General features: G+C 41.7%; 1 protein-coding gene across 8 annotated transcripts in view; it reads left to right on the top strand.

The window, feature by feature from the left end:
* The window catches only part of lrp4 (low density lipoprotein receptor-related protein 4), a 195944-nt gene that overhangs the window by 153794 nt on the left and 26218 nt on the right, over positions 1-15932 (top strand). For all 8 annotated transcript variants that reach the window (XM_060941861.1, XM_060941859.1, XM_060941857.1 and 5 more), the window contains exons 17-22: positions 2155-2363; positions 5243-5324; positions 5632-5737; positions 7672-7873; positions 12011-12200; positions 12825-12950. In XM_060941861.1, coding sequence (XP_060797844.1) covers positions 2155-2363; positions 5243-5324; positions 5632-5737; positions 7672-7873; positions 12011-12200; positions 12825-12950 — 915 coding nt within the window. The remainder of the gene's footprint in view (positions 1-2154; positions 2364-5242; positions 5325-5631; positions 5738-7671; positions 7874-12010; positions 12201-12824; positions 12951-15932) is intronic.

The raw sequence follows: 15932 nt of genomic DNA, 5'->3' as shown, positions 1-15932 counted from the left end.
TCGCTAAATGTCCGCAATAGTCACTTATTCTGGTTTGTTTTTCCTCACGTTGCGCCCCCCCGAAGAACTCCGGCGCCCCCTAGGGGAGGCGCGCCCCACACTTTGAAAAGCCCTGTTTTAGTCTAAACACAAGCGATTATTTTAAAAAAAATGTAAATAAATTGTGTTCAAAAAAATTTTTTTTCAAACTTCAAAAGCAGCATCTACAGTGCCTTGCAAAAGTATTCATACCCCTTGAACTTTTTCACATTTTTCCACCTTACAACCACAAACTTAAAAGTTTTTGATTGAGATTTTATGTGATAGACCAACACAGAGTAGCACATAAGTGTGAAGTGAAACGAAAATGATAAATGGTCTTCAAAATTTTAAACAAATAAAAATCTGAAAAATGTGGTGTGCATTAGTATTCAGCCCCCCTGCGGCAATACTTTGTATAGCCCCCTTTTGCTGCAATTACAGCTGCAAGTCTTTTGTGGTATGTCTCTACCAGCTTTGCACATCTAGACACTGAAATTTTTGCCCATTCTTCTTTGCAAAATAGCTCAAGCTCAGCCAGATTGGATGGAGAGCGTCTGTGAACAGCAATTTTCAAGTCTTGCCACAGATGCTCAATGGGATTTAGGTCTGGACTTTGACTGGGCCATTCTAACACATGAATATTCTTTGATCTAAACCATTCCATTGTAGCTCTGGCTGTATGTTTAGGGTCATTGTCTTGCTGGAAGGTGAATCTCCTTCCCAGTCTCAAGTCTTTTGCAGCCTCCAGCAGGTTTTCTTCCAGGATTGCCCTGTATTTAGCTCCATCCATCTTCCCATCAACTCTGACCAGCTTCCCTGTCCCTGCTGAAGAAAAGCATCCCCATAGCATGATGCTGCCACCACCATGTTTCACAGTGGGGATGGTGTGTGCAGGGTGATGAGCAGTGTTAGTTTTCCGCCACACATAGCGCTTTGCATTTAGGCCAAAAAGTTCAACTTTGGTCTCATCTGACCAAAGCACCTTCTTCCACATGTTTGCTGTGTCCCCTACATGGCTTCTTATGCCTGTCTTTCAACAATGGCTTTCTTCTTGCCACTCTTCCAAAAAGGCCAGATTTGTGGAGTGTACGACTTCTAGTTGTCCTGTGCACAGATTCTCCCACCTGAGCTGTGGATTTCTGCAGCTCCTCCAGAGTGATCATGGGCCGCTTGGCTGCTTCTCTGACCAGTGCTCTCCTTGCTCGCGCTGTCAGTTTAGGTGGACGGCCATGTCTTGGTAGGTTTGCAGTTGTGCCGTACTTTTTCCATTTTTGAATGATGGATTGAACAGTGCTTCTTGAGATGTTCAGAGCTTGGGATATTTGTTTATAACCTAACCCTGCTTTAAACTTCTCCAGAACTTTATCCCTGACCTGTCTGGTGAGTTCTTTGGTCTTCATGATGCTGTTTGTTCTTCAGTGTTCTCTAACAAACCACTGAGGCCTTCACAGAACAAGTGTATTTATGCTGAGAGTAAATTACACACAGTAGGACTCTTAACTAATTAGACGACTTCTGAAGGAAATTGATTGCACTGGATTGTATTTAGAGGTATCAGAGTACAGGGGGCTGAATACTAATGCACACCACATTTTTCAGATTTTTATTTGTTTAAAATTTTGAAGACCATTTATCATTTTCGTTTCACTTCACAATTATGTGCTACTCTGTGTTGGTCTATCACATAAAATCTCAATCAAAAACTTTGTAAGGTGGAAAAATGTGAAAAAGTTCAAGGGGTATGAATACTTTTGCAAGGCACTGTAGATATAATAAAGGTGCGGCGCAGACTTGTGTCTCTTATCTACATCGACTCACATCAAATAAATCCCAGTTCCATCTTCCTGTGGATAGTTTTAGAGCATCTTTAGGAACAGCATTCTCGTTCATCTTCATCACTTACAGTGACGAAGCGATCGGACGCCATTTTGCCGAGTCACTCAGCGATCATCGAGGAATAGTCCGAATGTCTCGAGCAGTCAGCCCAGCGCACACGATTCCCTATAATCACCTGCGTATTTATACTAGTTATTCTGAACCATGTTGTGGAGTACCTTTGTGCCGTTTGCTGTGGCAGTGTTGTTGCTGCTCGTATCTGAAGTGCTCACAGGGGACGTCTTGGTCTTTAATCAGGTCTTGACAAGTTCCTGCTTTTTGCCCGAAGGACGGACATCCGTCGGATCAGCTTCGACACCGAGGACAAATCGGACGACGTTGTCCCTCTGGCGGACGTTCGGAACGCCGTGGCGCTCGACTGGGATGCCAAAGATGGAAAAATATACTGGACCGACGTCACCACAGATTCCGTCGTCCGCGCGCTGTGGAACGGATCAGAACAGGAAGTTAGTGACCGTTCGCTACTCTGAGACTATAATCACATTCTGTCACCCTCTACTTGTTTTTATTCACGTATGATTGGCTAACAAACCAGACACTCTTGGTGTGTGTCATTTTGCACCTAGTGGCTAAGGCAGCTGGGCCATAGAAGGTTCACGCTGCATGCTGCACGCTACACGCTACACGTTCACGTGAAGAACCGGACCCTGGGCCATTAAACTTCATGCTTGGATGTTCACGTGTTGCGTCTGTTCTACTTTGACCGAGTAATACAACAATAACCAACAATATGGACTCTTCGGATGACGACGATTGCCTCATTCTGCTTTTACTGAGACAGAGGAAGAGAAAAAGGAACAGAATTTGGAGCCGAGAACACTTCCTTCTGAGAGAAACCCGTGGTGAATTTCACCGAACATTCTATAATCTGCTTGACAATCCCGATGAAGAACTATTTTTCAATTATACCATTCAATTATATTTTTTCTGAAGTTTTCCCCTGAAAGCATAGAGTTATCTCCCTAGACCCGTTCTGATTGGCTGGCGCGGCGGTGACCGCATGCATTGACTGGAATTTCCATCTTCACGCCTAGAAAAAAGTGTGCATGTTCATTTCACGCTTCACGCGTGAAGTGTGCAGCGTGCAACGTGAACGCCGTTCTATGGCCCAGAGCAAGTCATGCTACGTTTGTCCACTTTTCTTTACACGCGTGTAGCGTGCAGCGTGCAGCGTGAACCTTCTATGGCCCAGCTGCCTAACAGGTGTGTGTGTGTGTTTCTCTGTACTGCCTTTAAAACTCGATCAGGTGAAAGCGAGTCACTCATTACTGTGCGTTTTATTTACAGATCTTTGTGTTTTATTCCTTTGACCTGTTTAATTATCCTGCCAACAGCTTCACGGGTCTTTTTCTGTACTTTATAATCAATCCGTAAAAAATATCTTCAGGCACAAAAGCTCGAGTCGTGTCCCAAACCGCATTCTGCCCGAGGCCCGCTGGTGTCCCTGTACTACAGTGTCGTAGTCTGCTATCGTGTGTTGTATCCTGCAGCGATGCTGTGCTTAAAGGGACGCGTTTAATGGTGCTGAATGGATCTTCAGATACACCTGTGTGTGTGTGTGTGTGAACAGATAGCAGGGTTCAGTTAAAGGATATGGGACATGGATTTTTTTCTGTGTATAATTATGTATAAAGGACATAAGAAATGCCATCTAAATCACTGCAGGACGTCAAAAATGTGAAAATCATCACATTATTCAACTTTTTTATACATCAGCGTAAAACAATGATTCATTAATTAGCTAGGTGGTCACGTGACCCGTGATGTCACAAAAACTTTCCAAGGAGCCAGCGCTTGGGAATCTAATGTAAACAGGTTACCAAAATGGACACCATCGACAGTGACATTCCCGATGTTTCACAGAGATGTGAAGTTAGACCCTGTCAATTCGAACCGATAGCTGGAAATTCACATGAACATAGATCTTGTCTTTACTCTGACGGGTCAGATGATTCTGAGAGTGAGAGTTCATTCAGCCCTCATGAAACTGAAAGCGGTCGGCTCGATAACACTTCCTGGTAAGTTAAAAACAATTCTGCTCAAAGGCTAATGATCTGTTGAAAGAAGTATTATTTTTGTATCATACATTGAAAGTTCATCATAGATCTAGCTAAAGTCCGTTGCAAGCTAGTTTTTTTTTTGCTGATATTTTTCGAGATTGATTGAGATACAATGCTTCCAGAGTCCGAGATGAAAACATTCAAAATGGCAAAACAAGTCAGAATTATGATAATCAATAATTGATACACCCAAAATTATAATACTAATCCTTACCGCATGAGGCCCATGGTAAAACCACACTTCCAGGAGGGGCTGCCGTCTGCCTCCCAAGCCGGCCGAGAGCGCTCCTCGTCGGGCGCGGCCAGGCGGGCGAATGCCCTGGTCCGTCCGCCCTGTCTAAAAAATAATGGTACAACTCCGAGTGCAGGTATCAATGCGCTGCCGAAGCGCGCAGAAGGTGTTAGTACGCCTGTCATTATAGTGCAGACTTTCCATAGCATAGAAAATCGCCACGTTTCAATTTGTGTAACTGAACTTGTTTCATATCACTGGTCATATAAACCTATGTAAACAGGAAAAACGCGGAAGAGTTTGGTCGCATCTAACTACAGCCCCAAAAAATACCATTGGCCATGCTGAGCCTAGCTACATTGCTAACAGGAGTAACAGCGCGTCTGACTGACTGGGAGGTCGCAATACACCATGATGTTCAATGTACGTTAAACACTCTAAAAACGAAACAATTTTCTTGTCATCCAAGACACAAAAACTATTTTGTCGCATTCATCATCATCACGATTCACACTTCTCCATATTCATCTACCCGCTTGTGCTGTACCCGAAAGTTTTTGTGACGTATGATCACGTGACAGCGGCTCTTCCGGATGTAAAATATGCATATCGGAGCTCGAGCAGAAATGCCATATAATCATCACGAATATAACGATTTTGCTGAATTTAATACATAATTTTGTATTTGTTGATGCAATTATTTCATAGTTTTAATGGAAAGAAACTGATATAGCATGCATTTATGTTTCATGTCCCATATCCTTTAACTGTGGCGGCGCTTTCTACTCCAGCCGGTGCTGTCGTGACTGTTATAAAACACTGCCCCCTGCTGTAGGACATGCAGAAGTGCAGCCTGCACATTTCTCGGGTGGTTTTCTTTTCTTTTTTTTTTTGTTTAATTATTTAGTTCATTCATTATTACATTTCCTCTCAGGTTCACTGAATGTCTCTGTTCAGAGATTTTTTTATATCCACCTGCTTATCTTTTTCTTTTTTTCCCCCCATCTGTCTTTCTTTTCTCCTTTCTTCTCAGGTTGTAGTGGACACCAGTCTGGAAAGCCCTGCAGGTCTCGCTATTGACTGGCTCACACACAAACTCTACTGGACTGATGCAGGTACTCACTAATCGCATACTCATTACTCAACAGCTGCTGGGATTTGAACTCGCAACCTTCTGATCAGTAGCCCCCACCACTGTCATAACAAACACACCAACGAATAAACACCAATCCTCGCCCGTCAGCTCGGATCGTCAACATCACAGCCATTTGTGTTGAGTTTGTGGAGGTCATGTGATCACTCTCATCATGTTCCTTGGTGTCTCTCAGCAAATAAAATCCAAACGCAGACTCGGTTTTATTCCACCAGCGTTTATTTTATACTCCTGATGTCTTAGAAAGGAACCAAATGTTTGTTTTCCAGGTACCGATCGCATCGAGGTGTCCAACACGGACGGCAGCATGCGCACCGTGCTCATCTGGGAAAACCTGGATCGCCCTCGAGACATCGTGGTGGATCCTATCGGAGGGTGAGGAACCTGAGATGCACTCATGGTGTTCGGGTCGATCTCAACCGAGAGCAAATCCAGAATATCTGGCTCGTATAAACGTGAGGGCGAAAATGTGATATGGGGGACTCTGAGGCTCCATTTTCCATCCGGACTGTTTATATTCATCATTACCGAGATCGTGTCATCGAACCTACTGCGTTTTAAATGGGGTTCCAGGTATATTGTTGTAAAATCTACTGAAAGACGCATCATATTTATTTTGCTCACATTCTTCAAGCAATAAAGTAGTGTTGCATTTTTTCAAGAAAAGAAATTGTTTATATTACTGAAAAAAATGTACAGGTCGTCGTCGACTTACGACTGCGTTTGGTTACGACTGGCCGGTCGTAAACCGATCTGGTCGTAAGTCGGCTGCTGTTAAATGAACGTAAGTATATTGTGATGTGTAATGATATTGTAATCATCTTAAAGTCTTATTTTATCAATATTTTTTTATTTCATTACCTTGGCTCACTGCATGCTACACTGCGTACAGTACAATTCGTTTAATATGTGCAAAACAAAAAATACGAAATACAGGTGTGAAAATTAGAAAACATACCAAAATACAAATGTAAAACAGCAAAATACAAAACTTAGTGACCGCTGGCATCACTGATGCTTGGCTGTGGGTCGTCTACGTCATCATCAGCTGTTGCAGCGCTCGGGCTGGCGGGAGGATTTGCTCGTTTCATAAACCAGGAGCTGGGGCGGAAACTGTCGTACGCTCAGCTAGCTCAGCTGGGAAACACTTGCCAGTCGTAACCAGACGGTCGTAAAGTCGATCAGTCGTAAGTCGCATAGGTTGTAAGTAGGGATGTTAACCGATGACCGTTTGACCGGTGGTTGACCGAATCAACGTCAACCGGTTAATTTTTTTTTTTTGTTGTCGGTTAAAAAAAAAAAATAAATAAATTGTTTTGAAGCTGCTGATTTTGGAGCGGAGGACTTGGAATTGTGTGTTGTAAACGCTTGGGGCATGCCATGCGGTGTAAGGACGACAGCTGACGAATCAGAAACACCTATTCAGTCATGTCCCGCCCTCCCGCCCCAGTTAAAGACAGCTAACAAATCAGAAACACCCATTCAGTCATGTCCCGCCCCAGTTGAACACAGCTGCCACTCAGCGAAAGAAAAAAAAGTGTAGACACAGGCTTTTTAGCTTACAAATTACTATTTTTTTTTAATTATTATTAGAAGGCACATGGAGTTTAGTCCTGCCTTGGCCAGTGCATTCTGAAAGTATGTTTCGGTCTGTAGCCAACAATGCATGTTACTGCAGATCATATCTCTCCACACAAACTAAAGGCTCAGATGCCGACTTTTTCATGGCTGAATCGTGCAGATCTGATTGCTTTCCTTTGAGCATACAGAATTTACTCTGATGAAATTATTCAGACACTCCAACACCCCCCCTAAAAAAAAAAAAATCGGATCTGCACGATTCAGCCGTGAAAAAGTCGGCATCCGCTAAAAGGCGCGCCATTTGCATCCCTGATTAAACTCATAGGTTAACCGACTTTAACCGGCTAATGAGGCTCGGTGGTCGGTCAAGATTTTTTTTAGTTTTCGCCATCCCTAGTTGTAAGTCGATGACTACCTGTGTAATCATTGTTTTTTTTTTTCAGATTCAAAACATTAATTTTGGTATATTTATTTGTATAAAATATTTAAAATAGAAACGTCTTTAAACAATTTAAAAGATTTTAACATCGCATGCTACCCGTCAGAGGTGTAATTATTTTTGAAAAAATATATCATTTAATTTGAAAAAATCACGATATCCATAATATCTCAGAAAAGCTTTCTGTGACAAAATGTATCACGATACTGATATTATCTCACCGTATCACCCAGCTCCGGCAGTGAACACGACCTGATGTATAAACAGAGCTGTCGTCTCCCTCCGTTAGATTCATGTACTGGACAGATTGGGGAGCGAACCCGAAGATCGAGCGAGCCGGAATGGATGCGTCCAATCGCATCGTTATCATCTCTACCAATCTAACGTGGCCCAATGGATTAGCGATCGATTACGAGACTCAGCGGCTTTACTGGGCCGACGCCGGCATGAAGACCATCGAGTTCGGCAACTTCGACGGCTCGGACAGACAGGTATGTGCAAGCTAATGCTAATTAAAACATCCAAGAGTATTTTGTGTAAAATGGAGACGGACCTATTTTAGACTGAAGGCAAATACTTAAGACATTTTTTTTTCGTATTATCTGATTGTAGGTGTGTAACGATGTATTGTGATGTGCATCATGAGAATGTGTGATTCACATGGCGGGGTCAACATTTTATTGATTCTGCAGTTTGAGCAGCTGAACCCACAGAGTTAAAGTTTATACAGAGTACACTTGGGCCCGAGAACACATGCTATAGATCACGCAGTCACACCATCACGTTAAAAAGAGCTCTTCAGTAGCTTTCAAATCACACCAGACCCGCGGCGCTGTGACGAACAGTGTTCGAGAGTGAGCTCGCTGAAAACGGTCACTTTAGCCGACTCTGGAGCTCTGTTTCTGATCTAAATGAAGTCTCCGTTGCTGCTCTGGACCTTATTATGTTTCCGTCGATGTTTCAGTTTTCCCCAGGCCTGAGACTTTGTTTAATAAATCACATTTGGGTGAATTTATGAATATATATATATGTATGTTATTGGGAGGTCCGTATGGTGAAATACCGTGACCGAGGTCTTGAAAGTACTGAGCAAGGCCCTCTGGGTTGAGGTCAGTATTCAAGGCCGAGGTCACGGTATTTCACCATACAGACCGACCTTAAGCTTATAATATATTTACTTTTTTCTTTACCAAATTCTAACAGAAAACGAGAGCGCCCAAAAGGGAAAACTGAGCCAAGCCGCCATTTTGAATCCTCATTCACGGCTGTAATGCAAATGGCTTCCTCCTCGGTATACAAGTGCACTTCCATGGCAGGAAAAAAACTACATTTTGCTCCCTATGTAGTCCCCTATTTATACAAATAGGAGTCATTCAGGATTCAGCCATGTTTTTGCTCGGCGTTAGCAACAGTTACAGGTTTATAGCTTTCTCCTGAAATGTTTTCTTTTATTTCTCCTTCCTCAGGGTAGTAAAACTCGCTCTCGCTGTGAACGCTGTCGTTATCGCTATCCATGCTGTAAAATTAATGCTATTCTCCTGAGAAATGCTGGCAAACATTTATAAGATTTTTGATAATCTTATAAAGAAGAAAAGATAAATGTTGGCAAAAAATGCTACTACGTTTGTTGTTGTTGTGAACGAGCGACTCGCCAGAGGTCCGTAACCGCCAGCCAATCAGAGCGCAGGATTTGATGGAAACCGGACTTATTTATTTTGAATATATACGGTGACCCGTGAGGCTGTAGTACATTGTGTTTACAGTATTGACTGATTTATTTAGATTTCTGCAGATAAAAATGCAGATTGTTTTGCCCTGTTTATCAGGGGTCGAAATTAACTTCTGAATGTACTCGCCCTCAGGGCAGCCAACCCCAAACATGTACTCGCCCGCGTGCGTGTATCAGTCGCCCTACTTTTTTGCAGGTTGGCTGGGTAAGTAATTTGCATAAAAAGCAATCTGGATGTATATTATAGAGAATGCAGTAAAATATTTCAGCTTGTTTTGCCATTGTTTGATTACTGACTGATAGAAATAAAGTTAGAACACTGGTCTGTGTTCGGTGTTTATTTCATCATGATGAACAGTAAAACGACTCGGTGTAACTACCAGCATCTTCTATTAAACATGTTCCACAGTCAGAGAACATCAGGTCATCATGGTCAAGTGGAACTGATCAAATCAGAATTAAAATCAGTCCAAAAAGACGCTTCGTTCGTTCTAGCCTGCGCGACAGCGGCGCCTCGTGTGAATAATCAGAATATCATGTAGCGCCATCTCGCGAATGGAAGTGTCAACGACCGCGACGGACCAAAGTCAAGGACAAACGAAAGAGAAGACGGGAAAAATAAAGCTTTCGTTCTGTTTGTTATACGGAAGCCGAGAGAGGCCCTTCATATAATCTTTTTCTATTCACCTTGTTATCCCGAGATAACGACATAATTAATTCAGGGTGTCGAGAAAACAACACAACTAATTCGAGATCGCGAGAAAACAAAACAATTATTTCGAGATCTCGAGAAAACAGCTGAGATTTCTAGCAGAGCTGCGCCCCCTGTGGGTCAGACAGCGAAGACTTAGAAATTGTCGGACATGTAACAGAGCAGAAATGGCTTTTTACGATGCCTTGGGGGGGGGGCAGTCTTCTGCAGAGGTGCCGCGGACTAATTTTGAAATGATCCCTTATTAAAAGACTTAATGCAATCTCTCCCTGTGTCAACCCCTGATCAAAATATTACCTTATTAGGTGATCGATTATTCCAGACATTCTAATGACCAAAGTTGCGTCTATACAGAATGAGAAATAGCCCCAAAGTCAGCATATCACAAGTCTCTTGGCGCACCTGAATGAACCATTTCTCAGCTGTTTACTTGAGATCATCAAATAATTGTTTTGCTTTCTCAAGATCTCGAAATAACGGTTTTGTTTTCTCAAGATCATGAAATAATTGTTTTGTTTTCTCGAGATCTCGAAATAACGGTTTTGTTTTCTCGAGATCTCGAAGTAATGGTTTTGTTTTCTCGAGATCTTGAATTAACGATTTTGTTTTCTCGAGATCATGAAATAACAGTTTTGTTTTCTCGAGATCATGAAATAATTGTTTTGTTTTCTCGAGATCTCAAAATAACGGTTTTGTTTTCTCGAGATCTTGAAATAACGGTTTTGTTTTCTCGAGATCTTGAAATAATTGTTTTGTTTTTCTCGAGATCTCGAAATAACGGTTTTGTTTTCTCGAGATCATGAAATAATTGTTTTGTTTTCTCGAGATCTCAAAATAACGGTTTTGTTTTCTCGAGATCTTGAAATAACGGTTTTGTTTTCTCGAGATCTTGAAATAACGGTTTTGTTTTCTCGAGATCTTGAAATAACGGTTTTGTTTTCTCGAGATCTTGAAATAATTGTTTTGTTTTCTGGAGATCATGAAATAATTGTTTTGTTTTTCTCGAGATCTTGAAATAACGGTTTTGTTTTCTCGAGATCTCAAAATAACGGTTTTGTTTTCTCGAGATCTCAAAATAACGGTTTTGTTTTCTCGAGATCTCGAAATAACAGTTTTGTTTTCTCGAGATCATGAAATAACAGTTTTGTTTTCTCGAGATCATGAAATAATTTTGTTTTCTCAAGATCTCAAAATAACGTTTTTGTTTTCTCGAGATCTTGAAATAACAGTTTTGTTTTCTCGAGATCATGAAATAATTGTTTTGTTTTCTCGAGATCTCAAAATAACGGTTTTGTTTTCTCGAGATCTTGAAGTAATTGTTTTGTTTTCTCAAGATCTTGAAATAACGGTTTTGTTTTCTCGAGATCTCAAAATAACGGTTTTGTTTTCTCGAGATCTTGAAATAATTGTTTTGTTTTCTCGAGATCTTGAAATAACGGTTTTGTTTTCTCGAGATCTCGAATTAGTTGTGTTGTTTTCTCAAGATCCTGAATTAATTATGTCGTTATCTCGGGATAACAAGGTGAATTAAAAAAAGGATTATATGAAGGGCCTCTCTCGGCTTCCGTACTGTTAGGAATCACAACAACTTAATTTTTCTTGGTAAAACAGACATTCAGACACGGGTGTCTGACGGATAGCTAGTGATAATTGTATTGTTGCCCGAGTATGAGAAGGACTTGCCCGTGTCCGTCGGTACATGCTTCATTTCGACCCCTGGTTTATGATTCAGGAATAAAATGAGTCTTTTCAGTTGTCGTTTGTTTTTCATTGAACTCGAAACAAATCAAAAGAAATCTTGATCATGAATCGCATCGAATCAGAGTGCATCGTCACCCCCCGAGCTGACTGGGTATAAAACGCACGGTGTTTGTGGATTTGGATTCACTCTGTCTTTTAAGCTACAAATTGTCTGCTTTGAGGAAAAATCGATAGCTCTGTTTACTTTAGCAAATCGTTTTCATCAGCATTTTCTGTAACGTTTGTGAAGTGGTGCTTCAGTCCGGAGAGTGTTGCCGGAGTTCTGCTCCGAATCGTTCCCAGGTAGTCCCGATCTGGGAATCACATGAAGGAGTTCAAATATTGAGTCATATTTGTGTTGTTATTATTTGCTCCCTGTTTCCTTGTTGATGATGTGGATCCTCCAGATTAAAGTAAACGTCAGAGCTTTTTTTTTCCCCTGTGAAGGTGCTGATTGGCAGTCAGCTGCCCCATCCGTTTGGCCTCACACTGCACGAAGACAAGATCTACTGGACAGACTGGCAGTCCAAGAGCATCGAAAGTGCTGACAAACTGACCGGTTTGGGACGAAGCACATTAGCGGACAATCTGGAGAACCTCATGGACATCCACATGTTCCACAGACACCGAGAAGCAGGTCAGGATCACAGCCATGATCTCCAGAGTCAAGGTTGGAATGTGCTGAGGGATGAACTAGATGACGTTAGCTGTGATTAGTGTCTGTCCATTCCAGATTATCACTTCTTCTCCTTATACACACACCACAATCTCGGATACAAGGAATTTTTTTCCTCATGGGTGAACACGTACCGACAGGAAGCCAGTGTTCAGGTTGTGTATCTGTGTGTTCCTCCGTTCAGAGGAGTGTACGAGTGACCTCAGTGCCTCGCAGCGGTCGCGCTGACGGCCCTTTGTGGCATTCGGTGTCTCATTTCTTTTCAGAAACAAGGATCAAGTGATCCTGTGTAACTAATCCCCACTCAGTGGCTCCGGGAAAAGAAATGGATCAGATCCTTTCCTGCTTTCGAAGTATCTGTTGTTCTGTGGTGGTGCACGCGGGTCAGAAAGAAGTCAAGCGATCGGGGGGGGGGAGACACGAAGGAAGACGTAGAAACCATGAACGTGTGAAGAACATTAAAGCATTTAGACTTTACAAGTGTCAACCAGTTGGTGTTTTTTTTGTAATTTCCAAAGTTTCTCTTACAGTAATCTAATTTATTAATTAGTTTATTTGTTTGTTTATTTGTTTTCCTCTCTCCAGTCCAGACCGCGTGCGCGGTGAATAATGGCGGCTGTAGTCATCTGTGTTTACTGGCTCCTGAAGGCTCCAGCTGTGCCTGTCCTACTGGAATAAACCTACAGGTGGACGGAAAAACCTGCACTCCAGGTCAGATTCTGTTTGTGTTTTGGGTTTTTTTTTTCTTGGATGAAGCTCTGAAGATCCTACAGGGTTCCCACGCGTCCTGGAAAACCTGGAAATTTAGAGCGTCATTTTCCAGTCATGGAAATGATCTGGAAATTGATAGAAATGGCCAAATGTCCTGGAAATAAATTTTCTTGTCCTGGAATTTTATTTCTGTGTTTTCGCTTTTTAATTTTTCTGTTTGAAACCGCTCGCTGGTCGTAGTCTAGATATAAGGACAGCTGAGCTCCATCGTAGCTCGATCTGCTGCGCTATGTCTCCACCGGTTGCCTATACTGAGCAGGGATGAGAGTTTTCCGCTTTTCGGCGGATTTCCGCTTTTTCTGAGCAAAAATCGATATTATGCCAAATCTGTTGAGTTTTTTTTTTTCATTGAGGGGGGTTGGGGTGTGTTCCTTCGTGATACTCAAGCGTACAATGATGTTACATGTTTACATTTTCGCCATCTTTAGTCTCGCGGTAGAATACGTGTTATCTACAATGTCATTGGCCAAAACATCGCTGGCGAGAGCATGATAGCCAATCATAACAGTTCTTACAAAAGTACCCGCATCTGTTCTGTTTTATCGAAACTTGCACATGTTCATCGTCGCTGCGCTTCAAAAATACGTTTCTCTTTCGTATCGGCTTTTTTACTCAAAATGCCGAATATAATTGACAAGCGAGACGAAGCGAAGGTACGTGAAATCGATGCTGGTATAAAAAACAGAGAGACGACTGACAAGGTTTTGTCTTCGGCCAAAAGGCTGAAGAAGTCGTCGAAATGATTAAATGAAAATGAGAAGTGACTGTGAACTATAAATAATTGTATAAAGTGTACACAGACATTATCCCATAAACTTAGCATTCGTTTGATTTAATACACTGAACATGTATATGATGGTCAGTAAATCTGAATTAATGCTGACAGTTTTGAAAACTTAAATATTTCAAAAGACTTTGAAATCATATGCAACTAATGAGGACACAGGGAGACTGACCTTTTCTCCCTAAGAAATTTTATTTAATATATGAACATTTTGATAATTAATAAAACTTACGTTTAATGTGAATTTAGTTTGTCATTTTTGTTGATCATAAATTACAACCCCGATTCCAAAAAAGTTGGGACAAAGTACAAATTGTAAATAAAAACAGAATGCAAATTAGGTGATTTTAAATTTCATGACAACAACACATCTCAAAAAAGTTGGGACAAGGCCATGTTTCCCACTGTGAGACATCCCCTTTTCTCTTTACAACAGTCTGTAAACGTCTGGGGACTGAGGAGACAAGTTGCTCAAGTTTAGGGATAGGAATGTTAACCCATTCTTGTCTAATGTAGGATTCTAGTTGCTCAACTGTCTTAGGTCTTTTTTGTCATATCTTCCGTTTTATGATGCGCCAAATGTTTTCTATGTGTGAAAGATCTGGACTGCAGGCTGGCCAGTTCAGTACCCGGACCCTTCTTCTACGCAGCCATGATGCTGTAATTGATGCAGTATGTGGTTTGGCATTGTCATGTTGGAAAATGCAAGGTCTTCCCTGAAAGAGACGTCGTCTGGATGGGAGCATATGTTGCTCTAGAACCTGGATATACCTTTCAGCATTGATGGTGTCTTTCCAGATGTGTAAGCTGCCCATGCCACACGCACTAATGCAACCCCATACCATCAGAGATGCAGGCTTCTGAACTGAGCGCTGATAACAACTTGGGTCGTCCTTCTCCTCTTTAGTCCGAATGACACGGCGTCCCTGATTTCCATAAAGAACTTCACATTTTGATTCGTCTGACCACAGAACAGTTTTCCACTTTGCCACAGTCCATTTTAAATGAGCCTTGGCCCAGAGAAGACGTCTGCGCTTCTGGATCGTGTTTAGATACGGCTTCTTCTTTGAACTATAGAGTTTTAGCTGGCAACGGCGGATGGCACGGTGAATTGTGTTCACAGATAATGTTCTCTGGAAATATTCCTGAGCCCATTTTGTGATTTCCAATACAGAAGCATGCCTGTATGTGATGCAGTGCCGTCTAAGGGCCCGAAGATCACGGGCACCCGGTATGGTTTCCGGCCTTGACCCTTACGCACAGAGATTCTTCCAGATTCTCTGAATCTTTTGATGATATTATGCACTGTAGATGATGATATGTTCAAACTCTTTGCAATTTTACACTGTCGAACTCCTTTCTGATATTGCTCCACTATTTGTCGGCGCAGAATTAGGGGGATTGGTGATCCTCTTCCCATCTTTACTTCTGAGAGCCGCTGCCACTCCAAGATGCTCTTTTTATACCCAGTCATGTTAATGACCTATTGCCAATTGACCTAATGAGTTGCAATTTGGTCCTCCAGCTGTTCCTTTTTTGTACCTTTAACTTTTCCAGCCTCTTATTGCCCCTGTCCCAACTTTTTTGAGATGTGTTGCTGTCATGAAATTTCAAAATGTCTCACTTTCGACATTTGATATGTTGTCTATGTTCTATTGTGAATACAATATCAGTTTTTGAGATTTGTAAATTATTGCATTCCGTTTTTATTTGCAATTTGTACGTTGTCCCAACTTTTTTGGAATCGGGGTTGTATAACCATACCCTTGAATGTAGAATGTGATTTTATTTTGAATCCAAACAGTACTCCTATTGATTTGAAACATATTTTCATGTAAATATATAAAAAAGACAACAGATTTTTTTATCTACTACAGCTCAGATTGCAGGAAAAGTGGTTTGTAAGGCCTTATTTTTCAAAAGTTTCCTGGGGGGTATCCCTCCCAGACCCCCGGCTTCGGGCGCCATCTTGTCTTCTGCTTTTTTGGTGACCACCCACTCTCATCCCTGACTGAGGCGTGTATAAGCAATTTACATTTGAGTTTTGACCCTCTGAGGTTGCTCTAGCTTGTCATGACAGGAGAACAAGGGAATAAAAAAGTTTAAAGCAGCACGTAACAAAAAGAGGTCAAACAGCT

The sequence above is a fragment of the Neoarius graeffei genome, chromosome 15 (assembly GCF_027579695.1).
Source record: "Neoarius graeffei isolate fNeoGra1 chromosome 15, fNeoGra1.pri, whole genome shotgun sequence".
Taxonomy (NCBI): Eukaryota; Metazoa; Chordata; class Actinopteri; order Siluriformes; family Ariidae; genus Neoarius; species Neoarius graeffei.
The sequence above is the reverse complement of the archived record's forward strand: the minus strand, read 5'-3'. Positions and strand labels throughout refer to the sequence as shown.